This window comes from Vidua macroura, chromosome 12, assembly GCF_024509145.1.
Source record: "Vidua macroura isolate BioBank_ID:100142 chromosome 12, ASM2450914v1, whole genome shotgun sequence".
Taxonomy (NCBI): domain Eukaryota; kingdom Metazoa; phylum Chordata; class Aves; order Passeriformes; family Viduidae; genus Vidua; species Vidua macroura.
In genome coordinates, this window is record NC_071582.1 from 7,172,533 (window position 1) to 7,189,392 (window position 16,860).

A 16,860-nucleotide genomic window follows, 5' to 3' on the forward strand; every position below is an offset into this window, starting at 1 on the left:
GGTATGGGAGATTATTGCTCTGAGTAGTAAAAATAAGCATGAAGAGAAGGGACCTCATCCCTGCCTATCAGTGTATGCAGGGAGCTGCAGGGCAGGACCAGGCTCTGCTCCGTGCTGCCCAGCAATGGCACGAGGCAAAGGGCAGAAACTGAGACACACAAGCTCCACCTGAGCGTGAGGAAGAACTTCTTTAATGTGCAGGTGACTGAGCACTGGATCAGGCTGCCCAGAGAGGCTGGAGTGTGTGGAGCTCTCTCACTGGAGCTATTCCACAACAATCCTGTGCCTTGTGCTCTAGGATGATCCTGCTTGAGCAGGAGACTGGACCAGATGACCCCACTGAGGGCCCTTCCAACCCGAACCATTCTTGGACTCAGAAGTTAAAAATTTCCTGCCTCTGTGTTACCACAGGCTTAAAAATCTTTTGTGTCCTCCCTCTTTGCCAATCACAATTTCAGAGTATAATTTCTACAGTTTAAATGCCTGGATACATCCTCAGTTTTTCAATAAATGCAGTTCCTCCTGCTATAGATCCAGAGCTATTATAATAGCAGATACAAAGCTCTGGGCTATAGATTAAAGAGACTGTGCAGTCACAGCACACGGCAAGTATTTTACACCGACATGTATCTGCCCACACCAGGAATCTTTCTTTTTAGAATAAATCAGAGTTCTATGGTAGAAAATAAGAGTAAAATCTACAGAAAATTGTCTGAACATCACCTTAGAAGTTCACAAAAAGCATTTTAAAGATCCACAGAGAATAAAACCTACTCAAATTTGGAAGAAAATTTTAATATATACAAGATGTATATATATGTATGTATAAAAAAGGTAAATTACAACTTCAGTTTATGAACAGAGATTGCTTTCTCCTTCTTCTGTTTCTTCTTTAATTTGCTGGCATCTTTTATTTGCATTCTCACTTGATCTTGTAGCTGAGAAAAGAAGGCCTGAGATGATTTCAAGGCCTTGTCTTTACCTTCATCCTGTCATTGGACAAAACATTTGTTATAACCAAGAAATGTACAAACACTACCATTATATTATTTACTAGTTACTCAAGCGTAATGGTATTTCACTTAAAAAAAGATCTGGTAAGTGATTTTCAAAGGATATTGTTCACCACATTTTTATTCCACTCCTGCTATCTAAAGAAATAAATATTACATTATCTTCCTAAGTAGCAATTAGCCTGATAAGTAAGAGCAGGCATCAAGAACAGACCCTTGCACATCATGAACTACAACAGGGTATCTGTATTTTGTGTTCTACTTGCCTTCTGAAAAAGTAAGTACAAACATCTGGAAGCAATGAAGTTATTTTTCCTATTAGTTTCTCATACTTCAAAATTTCAGAGATTTTTAGAATTTAATTTAAAAGGCATCATAAGTGGCACGAGTTTACCATTTTATAGCATGCAAAACAACATCAATCTGATGAGATTATAGGGAAGGCTCCACAAAAAGGGCAAAGTTAAACAGGAATATTGTATTACAAAACAGTTTAAGTTACCCAAAGGTTATAAAGAACATAAAAACTTCAATGTGCATTCAAGGAGTCCCACTTGATGAAGTGGAATGGCTTAAATGCAGGAAATAAAAGAAAATGTCTTAGTATTTGCAGAACATCACTTTGTGAAGTTCAAAATAAATAGAAAAGTAGCACCTCACACAAAATCATTTCTGCCTGATGAACATGCTTTTATATAGAGTAATTGTATCATACAGCTTTTTCACGTTTTTCCAACCTTATACTTGTAATTAATTCTTTGGGAAAAACTTTCCTTTTCTCTCTAGAGAAAAATTATCTGTCCTTGGGATTTTAGTCTTACCTTGAGCAGAGATGCTTTGCCTTCTTTGGCAAGTCTTTTTAATTTTGCTGCAGCAGCTTTTTTGCTAAGTTTTGTGCCTTGTTCTGGTTTCATCTTTTCAAGAAGCTTTTGACGTTTCTCCTTTTCCCTTCGCTTCATACGTTTACGGAGCTTTTTCCTTCTGAGTTCTCGTTTTTTGTCTGTGGGAGTCTTTTCTGCATCTGTTTTTACATCACCAGCTTTGTTCTTTTCCTAAATAGATCCATAACAGTGCAAAAGACAAGACTCACTTCACAGAACTAAAATCTTTCCATTATTTCAAATGACAGCTCAGGATAAGGCAAAGGCCAAAAACTGACAAAAGCTGGGAATGAGATTTGTACAACTGATCCAGGACATGCCAATTGCTCTGCCCTAGTGTTGTTTAGCTTTCCCCCTCTCAATACCCATATAAATGCTGGAACAACAATGACCACCACGTAACAGTTAAGATCAAAACCAAAGCATAGTATTAGGGCCTACTGGAGCCAAATAAAATTTACTCTTTCCCCAGTTAGGAAAAAAACAAAATCGAAAAAAAATAAACCACCTCAGCCCTCCAAACCTCCCAACAACCACCAATGCTAAAATTCTACGCCAAAAAAGTCCAGAAGGTGTGGAACCACCCACCAGGATGGGAAGGGCAGAATTCCCACTGATCTGACAGACAGTACATCCTTCTATAGCCCCTTATGCTATTTTATATTTACCTTGATCTCCTCTGGTGCTAAGAGAGCAGCATCACTAACAGCAACTGGTGCTACTTCTTCCATACTTATAGCTGGAAGGTTTGAAACGATTTTAACTTCTGGCACCGCCTAGAAATAAGGAGACACATTTGGGACTGAGCACAGCATCTCAGCAGCTGGCAGACAACTGAATATCACAAGTAGTTGGTCTTGTTTAGAGGCAATCACAGTGCACTTAATATGAAATAAGAATTAGCTCAGTAAACACCAATGTTTACTTTGCTTTCCATTTCTGGAATATATTTTAAAGTATCCAGTTAAAAAAAAAAAAGGGAGAAAGCCCCCAACTTTATGAAACTTATGCACTTACTGGTTTGGGTGTGAAGTGGAAATTACAAAGTGCATCCAGCTTCTGGAAGAGTGAATCCATCATTTCCTGAATTTCTTTGTGTTCAGGATTTTCTTCCTCTTCAGTCTTTTGCTGCATTAAAAATGCAATGTAACTGTAACACCATTCATAAGGCTATTTTACTTTAAGTAAGCAAGACTGGTAACAACACAACTTACAATTCAGAGCCCTTTCACTGGTGAACACTCAGAGAAAGGCTAAATTACTTCCACTTGGAAAGTGTATAAATGAACACACAAGGGTACACGGTGTGAACTTAAAACCCAAAGGAAAGGCATTCTTCATGTTACCTGGTGAAGTTTCATGTATTCTTGCTCGTAGATTTCGGCAAGACTCAGCTTACTCTTTTCATGATCCAAACTGATCCGCTTCTTGTACTCAAAAGCTTCCTCTTTGGGTTTTTCTTTTGGTACTACGTCATCCCATGCCTGAGAAAGTCATAAAGTAATGACCAATTGCAACTACAGTAAAGTACCAGCTACATCTTATTTAGAACATTTTTCAGTTATTTATCTGGCACATTAACTAGTTTATGCATGTAGCTTCCCAGGACTCATCAAGTTTTGCACTTTTATTAAAAAAAAAAAAAAAAAAGTAATAAAAGTTATAGCTCTACTTGTGTCCTTGGTTTTAGTGAATGAAGGCAACAACTATAACAAGTTACAAACTCTTCCCTGGCTTTTTAAATTCAATGAACAGTAAGGCTCAACAAGCTGTGAGATACAAATTTTCTGTCAGTGGCTTTGAAGCAAACAACTGAGTTTGGTCAGTGTGAGAGAGCTCAGAGCACTAGTCATGGTAACAGCCAATACTTACAGGCTAGCTTTATATTCCAAATAAACTCCTTACAGTTTTATCTGCACACAGTCTGTTCTGAAGTGCACCAAAACTTGGCATATAACAGGGATATAAAAATAGGGGTCCTTAGAAATGTAAAGGCACATTCATCAAGACAAAAGAACAACCAGTTGCAGAAATTAAGATAATTTTACATCTAACATTGGAAATTATTCCAACTCATCCTTGGAATGTGCCCTGTGATTTAAGTCTATGAACAATGTAAGGAGGAACAGGTAAGATAATACTAACCTCATCCAATATTCTCTGTTTAATGAGATCTTCAAGCTGAAAAGTAGTTTCTTCTGTGATCACAGGTGCTGAAAGAAAAAGGCAAAGAATTTTAAGATTAATGTTTCTCCAGCAAGAAATAGGTCTTGTTCTATAAAGAATAAACTACAGAAAAAGAAAGTAAAGTCTTCACAAAAATGTAGCAATTGAAGGTGAAGTAAGTAAATGTAAGTAAAAGTAAGTCACATTATGTGAGGCTGATAAATTATTAGGTCTGCCAGCAAAGTTATGAACTTGCAGGTAAATTAAAAACTAACAAAAAGAAATTATAGTTTCCACTGTGAAAATGCAATGTGAAACAACCTCAAAATCACATCAAGAAGTTTAGCCTGGTCTCCTGTTACTCTGCTCTTGAGTCACAGGTGTTTTCAGCAAGGTCAAAGGGCAGAACACCCATCATGGTCTGGAACATGCTGTGAGCAAAGCGCTGTCCCTCTCCTTACCCATTCGGACTGCATGGTCAAAAAGCACTGTTTCTTCCAACAGGCTGTTCTCAGGGCGTTTCTGTCCAGTCACTTCTCCTTTAAGCTGCCACGGTTTCTCTTCTAACAATGCTTCTTCCAAGCTTTTTATTTTTTTGCTCATCTGGAAAACACAATTTCCTAGGAAATTTAAAAGAGAGCTCATTCCTAAACTCGCAGCAAGAAATTAATATTTATTTCAGGTACATGAGGGAATATATGACTGCAGATGTATCTGTGTAGATAAACCACACGTCCTCCTTAAATTTCAAATACCTTGTTTGTATTTGCTGGAGTCTGAACAAATGAAACAACCATTAAAAAAAAAAAATATTTGCCACTGTTTTTAAGTATTAGCCAAAGAAAATATGAACAAAACCCAAAGAAAACCACACCAAAATTACCTTTTCCTGTCTCTTCTCAAATGATGACTTTATTTCACTGGGACTGATGCCCTTCTCTGATTGCCCTTCAGTTACATCTTCTGTTTCACTGTCATCTGGCAAATTGAAAGTTACTTTTTTAGAAGCTTCTTTACTTCTCATGTGCTCCATCATTTCATCCATATCCTCAAACCTGTAACAATAACATTTAATATAAAAGTTGAGAAGCCTTTATAGTTTTTCACATGAAGATATTTCACCCCTTAAATGTTTACCTGTTACAAGTAACTTACAGTTTACAACAGGTTTCAAGGATCCCCCTAAAGGTAGAGGACACTAGGGAAACTTCTGGATAATAAAAATAACGTCGAACAACTCTTAAATGCTTTATTCAAATAAAGATCAAGAGACAATATTTTAAAAAATTAAGTTGACAACACAAACCATGAACATACAACCGTTAACTGAGAATGGCAAACTATGACCAGAGTGAGCGTGGCATTCTCAGTATTTTCTGTTTTACTTCTGTGTAAAATGATGAGAACATTTTACTTACTCAGACATACTTCCTTCATTTTGCTCTTCAATGGCACTGTCTGCTTCCTCTTCCTGATCCTCTTCAGCATCATTAGCTACTAAATCATCATCACCATCATCATCAACTGGATCAAAGAAATCTTTGTATGTCATATCTCTAGAACTTTTAATTGGCTAAAATGGTGAAAGGCAAAGAAAAAACCAAATAAACCACAGCTGTTAAGACTGACAGAAATCAAAGAGTATCTTGTCTTTTAAAGTCTTCAGTGCCTGGGGAACAGCACTTCTTGTGCAACAGTAATTCAGGGTAGTGATGCATTAACCTGTGGTAGGGCGTCATAGTAAAACTGATTTCTTTTCCTGGTGTTTACAATTCTCTACCACTTACACATACAGAAGTCAAGGAGCTGTAGATTTTGCCAAATACTTGTTAGAATGCACACTGATTCCTGGGTCTATTTCTTACTTGCCAGTGAGAATGTCTGGTAATATTAAAAAATAAAATACTTATTTTTGAATCAATTACTCATCAGTTTAAGTTGTATCAGAGTTACAAGGCCATGTCCCTGGAAAAAGCCCTTTGCTCTGCATCAGCCACCTTAGTGATCTCTAATTGCCGGATGCTGAGTGACAAATCTTTTTCATTTGCTGGGTCACCTATTTGGCAATTCTTTAAGGTCCCTGATTTCCTGTGGGTGTTATCTCTTCCTTTATTTATGTAAAAGCCCAAGGCCCATGTAAGGAGAGAATGAATAGCAGGATGCTATGTCCTTCTACATCAGGAAATTTTCTTACCAGATATTGATTGTTAAAGTAAAGCTTCAGAAGTAATCATTAGTGTCACATAAACAAATGTAACTTGGCAGTTTCTACACAGAGTTAAACACTTTATGGTTATCCTAATAGATACCAGATTTTGATTTAAAGGAAAAAACTTACTTTGACTTTAGCTTCTTCAGAGTCTTCCTCGTCATCTGAGATAATGTCTTCAAAATAATTAATGTCATCTTCTTCTTCTTCTTCTTCCCTGTCTTCCTTCTCTGCATGTTCTAAAAAAGCTTCCATCTCAGCTAGCTTGAAAAACTTGTCATCCACTACAGATTTTCTTCCCTTCTTTCTCAATGTGGTTTCCTTGGCTGTCTTCGCTTGTTGCTCCAGTGCTTCAATATCAAAGTCAATATCAGAATCCTCATCACTGTATTTCTGCATTATGCTTTCTCTGAGTTTACTTTGCTTTTCTTTAGCTTTAGTTTTATCTTTATCTTTTGTACACACATTCATCTGTTCAGGTTCTGCTTCCATTATGTTGTCTTCCAACTCCTTGTCACTGCTGGTCTCTGCATCAGAGCCATCCTCTTCCTGGTCTGAGAGAAGGCAAAGATCTTCATCCTCGGCATCCCTTGTAATGGATTTCTTGAAGAAATCGAGAACTGCATTGTTCTGGAGCTCTAGTTGCTGCCAAATCTGTTCTTCATCAAACTTTTCTATCACCAGCTCTTTTAGGGGGCCCCCACGAACTATGCTACTTCCTTTATTCAAATCATAGAGAGTCTTTGTCATCGCTCTGAAGTCGGCAGCCAGCCCATCCTGCACACTGAGAGCAGAAAAATAAAAGAACTTAACACTTTCCACTAAGTCAATCACAGGGTCACACGGCTGCTCTTGTTGTACCTGCTTTGGTTCTCCAGTGCTACAGAACAGCACCTTTCAATAGCTACTGCTGCGGCTTAACTTTCCATACATCGCTTGCAGTACTGCTACTACACAGTCACAGAAAAAAAATCACAAAATTCTTAATCCTTTCAGCTTTATTACACTTCGTGTAGGAAGTAGCAGTGGAGAGAAAATTCCAGCTTTCTACAGCTGCATCTTACAATATGTTGATCTTATTTAAGCACTCCAGACATTTTGGAGAAGTAAATAGTACAGCTCTAAACACCTCAGTCGTCCAAGAGCCAGACCCCAGGTTGCAGAGATGTAACTGCGCTTCTCCACCGCCTCACTCCTCAACTTTTACACCTGGGTAGGTGTAGAAGGTTTTTCTCTAGGGCTACCAATGCCTCCCCCCGCCACCCCGCGGTACCTGAGGAAGCACTCGGGGCGCGCCGCCGCTGCTCCCGCCACCCTGAGGCACGTCTGGATGCCCTGGATCCCCGGGACGCCCGGCACCGCCGCCATCGCCCCGGCACACGTGGGGCCCCGGCACCGCCTCCGCCGCGCGGCACAGCGCTCAGGCCCGGCGGCTCCCGCGGCCGCCGCCAAGGTTCCGCACACAGTGGTTCCGCCCGCGGAGCTCTGCCCCGCCCCGCTTCCCGAGCCGTGGCATCCCCGCCCCCTGGCCCAGCCCTCTGTTAGAAGCGCCTCGTTCTCCCAGAACCCCCAGCATGGTATGGCAGTCATGCCCGGTGGCTGCTGCTTCCCGCCCTGGGAAGGGCGCGGTGTTGCTGCGGACTGGGATTTGCATCAGCACTGGGAAACCTGCTCTAAATATAGTGAGCCTACAGTCATCTTACTTCACAGTTTTGAATCTCTGACCTAGATACAAGGGCTATTTTGGAGCTGCACATTTCCAGCTGATTGTGCCGGCAAAACACCTGATCTTACCTGGTGTCTACAAGTTCAGGCTAACGAGGCACACACACACACACACACACACACCCCCTTCACCATCCACACAGCACTGCCCAGTGCTCTTCAAGTCCCCTCTTACATCATGTAGTTTCTTAAGGTTTATTTTATAAAGTCAAATTAAGCCCTACACCTACAGACCCTTGTGTTTTCAGCCACCCACACAGCCCTTCTGCAACGTGATCCAAAACTATGACTAACCTTTTAACTTCAATACTGCTTCTGCCTCTGCCGCTTTCATGTTTCTTTCCTAACTAATACATGAAGTCTTTTTAGTGCAGAGAAAAGAATGCCCTGCAATGCCAGAAATTAAGATTTGAAGTGGCACAAGCTGTTAATGTACCGAGATACTTATATCTCAGCAACTCGCAGTGTGCTATGCCTGACACAGTAAGAGTGCAGTATCAGCACACAGCCTGCTCACTGTCCTGAGTCTCTGGCACAATGCTTCATGGCATCCCGGTCTGTATCAGGAACAGCGTGGCCAACAGGGCCAGGGAAGTGGTTCTTCCCCTGTATTCTGCACTGGTAAGGCCACCCTTGAGTTCTGGGCCTCTCAGTACAGGAAGGACATTGAGATGCTGGAGCAAGTCCAGAGAATGGTAACAGACCTGGAAAAGTTACTGGAGCACAGGTCGGATGAGGAGTGGCTGAGGGAGCTGGGCGGCTTGGGGTGACCTTATTGCCCTCTAGAAGTCCCTACACCTGGAGGGTCCAGCCAGACACCGTCCTGGTGTCACTTGTCCTGGCAACAGGACAAGAGGACATGGTCTCAAGCTGCACCAGGGGACAGGTTGGACAGGTTGGACATCAGAAGAAATTTCTTCTCAGAAAGGGTGATTAGATACTTGAATGGGCTGCCTAGGGAGGTGGTGGAGTTACTGTTCCTGGAGGTGTTTAAGGGAGGTCTGGATGTGGCACTTAGAGCTCTGGTTTAGTTGACAAAAGCGTGTTCAGTAAGAGTTTGGACTCGGTGAACTCGGTCGTCTTTTCCAACCTAACTGATTCTGTGGGATTTGCTCAGAAACTTCCTCGGCAAATGCCCCTTTCTACCGCAGGCCTCTTTCGCACGTTCTGTCCCAGATCCGGGCAGTGCCCGGCACGGCCGCTGCGAGGGCACGGCCGCTGCGAGGGCACGGCCGCTGCGAGGGCAGGGCCGCCGGGCCCGCAGCTCCCATGGCGCTGTGCAGGCGGGCACGGCCCCTCCCGTGACACAGCGCTGCCGACACGCCGCGCTGGCGCCGGGCCCGCGCGGAGCGGTGCCGGGGAGGGCGGTGCTGCCCGCGGCCGAGCGGGCGCTGAGATGGCGGCGGTGCTGCGGCGCGGAGCGGCCGGTAACGCGGGGCGGCGGCGAGCAGCGCGGAGGGAAGGGCGGCGGGAGCGCGGGCGGCGGCGGCGGGGCCGGCACGGGGCGGCCGTGGGTCTCGGTGTGTGCTCCGGCCCGGCGGATCTCCCCGTGAGAGCTTCGCAGGCCGAACGAAGCTGCCGCGTCTGTAAATAAAAACAAGTTCTCCCGATCCAACTGACGGGCACATTAACGACTGACATTAGCTGCATAGGGTAAACTTAAGGTACAAGGAGGAACTTGTCTTTTTTGAGATGTGGTTTGGAGGTGAAATTGAAAATAATTTCCCGTTTATGATAATAACCTGTACTGCTAACTCTGGTAGAGCAGGTTAAACTCACAATACCTAAACCACACCATTTTACTTGGTAGCCCCAGACCAGGAGAAAAGTGAGTGAGAGGCTCAATGCTGTCAGTGATCAATCAGTAGGATACTGGGAATGAAAACACCTTTGTATGACTGCACTTTGAAGGAAGGAACAAGAGCCACAGCACACTGAGACTCAGTTCCCTTGAGCTGCGGAGCCCATCTGATTCCCAAAAGCCCCGTCCAGCACAGAGCAGAGCAGTACTGTGAGCCCAGATGGTCTTCCAGAGTTCCCAAGATGCTCACACTACCTTGAAATTGCTGGAATTTAAGAATGACCATACTATGCCCTTTCTCCATTTGGTCCAGAGAGTGAACACACAGCCCCTGTGTGCCAGATTCCCTATGCTAACAGCATCCTCTCCATGCTTTGGGAGTTTGTCTCCACCTGAAAAGAGTGACGATAAAACAGTGCCCGTGACAAGGTTCTTACTGCAACCCACTGTTGTAAAACCTTCCCATAGAGAACGTGACTGAGTTCAGTTGGATATGGCTTGTATTTGATTCCTTAGTTTCCTTGATTAAGTCAATGAACACTGCTCCACAACAGAAGCAAAAAACAAGGCTACGAATAAACATTTAAAGGGTGAAGATCTCAGTTTATGGGGTACTTTAGACTTGTTACTTCATAATCTGCTCGGTTAAAGAATGTAACCCTTACTTGGTACAATTGTATATTTAAAGTCTGATGTGCATACTACAAGTAGATCAGTCAATCATCAATAAAATGACCCCCAAATAGATCAATTTTAAGAATAGTCTTCAAATGAAGCTGAAGAAGGGTATATACTATAGAACTAATTTTTGTGATGTATATATAAATGCAACTGTTTCTTTCCTGGAAACATGGAGATGATGGGATTTCAGTGTGAAGTTTGCTGAAAAGTTTTCTTTTTCACTGCAGGGCCATTTTTGATTATTGGGTTAGAAGAAGATTAGAATTTTAAGTAATCTATGTAGTTACTAATCTAGATAATGCAAGAAAAACACAAACACTTTTTGTTTAATCTCAGTCAATTCAATTATGAATTTAAAATTAATACTCTGTATGCATCTGACTAGAGCTAGGATAAATTCACAAGACTTCATAAAATAAATGCTTATATGAGTAAGCATTTAAGTATCTTTGACTTTACAAGAATCCTAGGAATATACTTCACTTTTTCAGTCTATTGTCTTCCCAGGAAACCACACAAGAAATCAAATATTTCTGGGGCAGAACCCATAAGAAAGAGCATTTTCTATTATTTTTGCTAGTGCTTCACAAATAGCTGAGTAACAAACAGTCTGTGTCTTTGTCTATTTACTTGAAATAGAAAAGACCAAATTAAATAACAGTAACTGTCAATAACTGTGGTCATATGCCCTGTGTGAAGCACAGCAAGAACTATAGATGTCAGATGTAAAAGAATGGGAAAATCTTTGCTTTTCCATTAGTAAAGACTGCTTGAAAAAAATATCTACATTAGTAGTATTTCTGTTGAACTGCAGCCTGTTAATATTTGGAAGAAAAATAAAACAGTAAAAGGCTCTGGAACACTTAATAAATTATGTAGCAAGGGATCATTCTCTTTCAAAGGATTTTTCTTATTTAGAGAATATTGCCTTCCTCCAAGTGGAAAAATATCTCTTGCTTCAGCAAGAATTGCATCATGTCTTAAGAAATTACAGTACAAAACCCAGCTACTTCAGTAGAAGCTTAAGTGGGCAGGAAAGACTGGATAGCAGATATTGGGGGTTGTTACTTTTGTAACACATTTATTTACTCTGGTTAACTGTCAAACCCTGTGTTAGTTAATTAGCCATGCCTTTAATCATGCATGTTTTTACCTCATGCATTTGAGGCATTGCACAGTACTGCTCCCTCACAGAATAACGTGTTTCATCCTGATTCAGCTGCATTGACATGGCAAGTGTTTCTACAAAAGTTCTTGCGCAGACATTTGAAAAACAAAAATTTATTTTTCGTGTGGAAATGTCGAAGGGATTTTTTTTAACATGTAAGAAATTGAAAAGCAGTTGCTGTCCTATACCAGTATGATAGCCTGAAGGTACCAAGTAAAAGAATTGTCCAGAACTTCTGGCTGTGATGAAGGAGATGACAGAATGGACTGTGTGAAAGCCTGGCAAGAAATACTGCAGAGCAGTTACTTGCAGCACTGGACAAGCTTCTGGAAATACTTAATGCAGGATGTTGATTTACTATCATCAAAAGATTGTGAATAGACTTACTTTTGTGATACCGAGTCTTTGCTAATATGCACATTGCATGTTGTAATTTTAAGTGTCAAATACATGCAAACATTTCTTCCTCCATCACAGCACCATGCTCAGAAAGACTTAGGTGTAAGGGTTTATCAGTTTTTGAAGAAAAATTAACTGGTAACTGTAGAATCTTGACTTCCTGTGGAATGGTAGCTCTCAGTTCCATACTGTGAAGCAAAGCTGATTTAATTAATTACAGTTATTACTGACCTTACAGAGTACCAAGAGCCCAGCCAGGCTATCTATTCTGAGTGTGTTGCAAAGCATCCAGAATCTCAGCGCATCATTGGCACAATCTCTTAGCAAAATAGCACATTTGTGCTTTTTTTAAAGCAAAGAATGCCTCAAAGACTCCCAAAAGGCTAAGATGCCTCTAGCTTGGCCTTGAGGCTCTGACTTTGCCTAAAGCAAACTGGCATGGAATTATAATGTGGTTTTTATGACTATGTCCTTTAATTCTAATTTTGGTTCTAGAAACAACTGATACTGTTGCAATTTTTCCTCACCCCCAACCCCTCTAGATTATAGTACTGACAGATTAATTTTTAAGGTAATTTATTTGTAAATACCCTTATTTTACATATTTTTTTGTGATCTTTTTGTTTGCTATAATTTTGAGATGTATAGGCATATCCTTGTTTCTTTCTCTATTTCATAAGAAGCTCTGAAAATTTCAAAAGTCACTTTTAAACACATTATACAGTTGGCCTTTACAATTGGTCCTGTTTTCCTCTTTTCAACAGGCATATGTAAGGATTTACAACAAATTTGAGTCTGCTTTAGGTTTTTATTTATTACTCCTTTAATACTTCTGAATATTTACTTAGTCTGAAAACAATGTAACTGTTTCCTTGCTCTCAGCCTACGCTGAGCATTGCATGAGGGTGTGCCAATGACTTGGCAGCTCTGCAGGCCTTTATAGGGGAAAGAGCAGGCACTGAGACTGTCTCAAAAGCATCGTGTCAGTGCTGTTCACTTGTTTTTCAGGGCTTCTTAGCAGATTGCAGACTTCTGCTCCCACAGTACGAACTCTCTCATCATCAAAGTCCTTCTCACAAAGCATTCCAAGCTGTTTGTGGAAACTGGGCCGACTTAACCATGTGGCAATTGCAGTGCCCGATTTGGAGAAAGCTCAGTCCTTGTATAAAGATGTGTTGGGAGCCCAGGTGAGTGAGACTGTTGCTCTTCCTGAACATGGTGTCTACACTGTTTTTGTGGAGCTGGGAAATACCAAGCTGGAACTTCTACATCCTTTAGGAGAGAAAAGTCCAATTGCAAGCTTCCTGCAAAAAAACAAGACTGGAGGAATGCATCATATCTGCATTGAGGTATTTTAACATAATATTTCTTGTAATAAGATAGATACAATCAAGTATGCATATTTTAATAAGTTTGACCTGTGTCAAGAACTAACATATAAGGTTGTCATATTTCTCTCTTGTACAAAGGAAAATTTAGACAGATGTTTTGATAGGTGAATTGTTTCAAAAAAGTTAAGTGTTTTAAGAAGAAATTCAATTGCTTCTGACCAGATTTAATACCTGCAGTGAAAACCGTGCTGGACACAGTAGAGTAAGAGAGCAATCCAAGCCTGGTACTCTTCTAACACAGATGCACCCAAAGGCTTCCCACTGTTTACTGTCTCTCATCCTTGGGGATGCAGGGGCTCATTCCAGCTGAGCCCACACTCCTCTTCAGGCCATCTCTGCAGGACAGGAGCAGCAGTTGCTGTGGCTTTTCTGTTCAGGGAAAGAATCTGTCACATGTGGCCTTTCTAGTTTAGGTAATTTGACAGTCATTCCTTTCTGTTTTGCAGTCTGGTAGTTGTGTGTAGGAAGAACTGTAGTCAGTTTGGGATATTCATGAACAAAACTACTGCAAATGGGTAGGAAATAGGTGATGTCTGTTCCTCTGGATTAAAGCTAGGAATTCCCTACCATGGCACTGGGAGAAGAGTTTATTCACCAAATTATGTCCAGACACCTCAGCCTTCAAAAATAACAGTGATATTATTTTAATTTTAGGTCTTTATTGATTACTGACTATTGAATTTTCTGAACTGAGGGTAAATAATATTATTTCAAATAATGAATGCATTTAAGTTTGAGAAAACTCAAATTTCATTAGATGACATGACATCAGAACTTCAGATCACAGTGCACAGTATAGGCATATTTTTGTTAATTACATATTTCTGTAGGAAACTGTACTGAAATACTGTTTTAATGGCTATTATTATAGTTAAGCTCAATAGGAAGACCACATCTGGATACATTTTTGATTATTACAAGCTTTTTTTCCTTAGGAAACTTTATGAACTTTAACCTCCTCAGAAGGAGAATACATAAATTTAAAAGGGACTTTTACCTTCTGCCCACTGCCCTCCCTTTTTCACCAGCATTTAATGAGTCATCACTTATAAAGGCAGGTATTTTTCTTTAGTTATTGAGAGCAGAAAGTAATGCAGAATTTAGATTATTTATGGAGTCCTTATGAAGTAACAACAAAAAAAAATGCTTTGTGCATGAGTGATTTTGTTTATTAATTTCTTAAATATTGCACAATCCATTAAATGGTATTTTATAAAATCTTCAAATAACAAATGCAAACTCCTGCCATTTTTAATACTAGATGTTTTAAAATGGTTTATAACTTATTTTCAGAATTATATTAGAACTTAGAAATAACATTTCAATAAGGAATTGTTATTGCTCCTAAATGTAAAATCTGCATAATACAGTGCAATATGTTAATTTGTGTGAACTGTATCTTTTTTAAAAGGTTGATGACATAAAAGCAGCTATGACAGAACTGAAGAAAAAAAAGATACGAGTATTGAGTGAAGAGCCAAAAATAGGTGCACATGGCAAACCTGTGATTTTTCTTCACCCTAAAGATTGCCATGGAGTCCTTGTGGAACTTGAGCAAGCTTGAGCTGCAATATTCATAAATGAAACAATAGAAGAGTTGTGAAGTTCCTGAGGTGGTGCTGGGAATATTGATGTGGTATTCAGTCTTTACAAGTTCATTGAAGTTCCCATGGATGAAGTACAGCTTTTGAGTACTGAAATAGTGCTACAGATTTAGGGTCTGTCTTTGCTGGTGTTACTGATCGAATATGTTTGCATTTATTGAATGCTCTGTGATTCTAAACACAAATACATGAGCTAAGTTACATATGTACCATAGCGATTTATTTTTTGATGCTTGTTTGCAGCAAGATTTTACCTCTGTAGCCACAGAAACGATACAGTTTCTAGGTCAAGCTGCATTATTTTGCTCTACATTTCAGAGCAGAGACCCACTTCCCAGTGACAACAATATAGCTTAGACATTTTCTTTAGAAATAAAGGAAAACAAAGATTGTGTTTTCTCTTTTCACTATTCACCATCTGTGCTTCACACTGTTTGATTGGTTCATGCAATAAAAAACCCATATATTATTGTATGGATGTCTGCAATCAGTAAATAAGTTTTTCTTGGCATAACAATTACTGCCAAGGAAGTTACCATGCATAAATCATCATTTAGTTGTTTTATGAACTTTGTGGATATGCAGGCAATGCAAGAAGAGAACTTGAAAGCTACTTGCCTGATACATATTTCACATTGTAATGCAGTTGTGACATTTTAATTTTTTCATTTTTAGGGTTTTTTAATTTTTTTTTTCCCAGGCATTCTCCACAGAAGGACATCTTGACGAGACATGAACAAGCAGTAATTAATCTTTTCACTTACTTTACAAATAAGGTTTTCCTGTGCAGAAGCACTTACAAAATCAGCAGCAAACACGCTCCACGTAAGTCTTGCTTCTGTACAGTTGTTAGCATTAAAGACCGTGCCAGTATGCTGATGTCACAGGCTGCAGGCAGTTTTGTTAACTTATTTATGAACAGACTTCACTTTATTGGTGCATATTACCCAAGCAGTCTTTTCCTGAGACTTTCTTTTATAGGTTTGTTTTGACATTTTGGCTGTAGAAATAGGACTTGCTATTTCTTGAGTTTTCTCAAGTCTTAAAAAGTCATACTTTCCTAGCTTAACTACAGTCTGAATTTTAAATTTTCCTACATCTCTGCATATGCAGTAAGAACCTTCAGCTTGATACAGAGATCATCTTAATGTAGGCAACCTTTACTTAATGGAATTATTTGTAATGTATGTCACGTTTGCAGCAACAAAATACAAATGTAATGTTGACCTGAGATTTAAACATGTTTTTAAAGACATGACATTTCCTCATGCATTTTACTTCTGAAAAAAATCTCTACAAAGCCATGATTTTTTCTTTTTAACAAGATATTTTTGTACCCAAAATAAATACTCCTTCTATCATATTTTAAGAAAAACACAGGATTCCTACATTTCATCAAATCACTGCTTAGAGGGTAGTTTGTGATCTAAATTCTAAACTGTTTAAATTTACAAATCCTAAGGCTTATGAAGGAAATGCAGAATGATTTAATATTCCTGAAATATGATTTGGCCATTCTAGGAGATACTCTTTGAGCAAAGCTGCTCTTGTCATTTCTTTCTGTCAAAGACAAGAAGGCACCTTTTCTGCAAAACCAGCATAGAAATGCCAATACTAAAAGCCTCACTGGTTAAGATAATTGAATAGAAGTCTTTAAACCAAGTAATCTTAGTTTGGTGCAACAGAAACAGCCCTCCCATGGCTCATTCTCCATTTCTTTGTCCTGTCTGAAGGAGATGGACTTCTGTGTATGAAATCTGTCAACATATCAGAGTAAGCAGCTTGAGGTAGTGTCACAGCATATGTCAGAGTTGAGACAGCC

At 39.9% G+C, this 16,860-nt stretch overlaps 2 protein-coding genes across 3 annotated transcripts in view; one reads left to right on the forward strand and one right to left on the reverse strand.

The window, feature by feature from the left end:
* The window catches only part of MCEE (methylmalonyl-CoA epimerase), a 15,843-nt gene extending 331 nt beyond the window's left edge, over positions 1–15,512 (forward strand). The window contains exons 1-3 of one of the 2 annotated variants that reach the window (XM_053987956.1): positions 9,317–9,421; positions 13,052–13,392; positions 14,846–15,512. In XM_053987956.1, the coding sequence (XP_053843931.1) occupies positions 9,391–9,421; positions 13,052–13,392; positions 14,846–14,998 (525 nt within the window). In that variant the 5' untranslated portion in view covers positions 9,317–9,390 and the 3' untranslated portion in view covers positions 14,999–15,512. Of the gene's footprint in view, positions 1–9,316; positions 9,422–13,051; positions 13,393–14,845 lie in introns of those variants that run through there. The other variant, XM_053987955.1, reaches the window with a different exon arrangement.
* MPHOSPH10 (M-phase phosphoprotein 10) lies at positions 775–7,637 on the reverse strand. Its single transcript, XM_053987954.1, has 11 exons — positions 7,543–7,637; positions 6,399–7,053; positions 5,479–5,633; positions 4,944–5,115; positions 4,522–4,663; positions 4,040–4,107; positions 3,241–3,378; positions 2,912–3,022; positions 2,563–2,670; positions 1,835–2,065; positions 775–989 (listed from the first exon to the last, which is right to left on the reverse strand). Exons 1-11 carry the CDS (start codon positions 7,635–7,637, stop codon positions 840–842), a joined length of 2,025 nt encoding a protein of 674 aa, XP_053843929.1. The 3' UTR covers positions 775–839.
* Positions 15,513–16,860: the final 1,348 nt, after the last annotated feature.

What these genes read in the sequence shown, in the direction of transcription:
- MPHOSPH10 (XM_053987954.1), bottom strand. Translation starts at nt 7,637, where the DNA reads ATGGCGGCGGTGCCGGGCGTCCCGGGGATCCAGGGCATCCAGACGTGC. An exon ending in CGCCCCGAGTGCTTCCTCAG is followed by an intron (nt 7,054 to 7,542) that starts GTACCGCGGGGT and finishes TTCTGCTCTCAG; the next exon opens with TGTGCAGGATGGGCTGGCTG. An exon ending in TAGCACCAGAGGAGATCAAG is followed by an intron (nt 2,066 to 2,562) that starts GTAAATATAAAA and finishes GGATCTATTTAG; the next exon opens with GAAAAGAACAAAGCTGGTGA.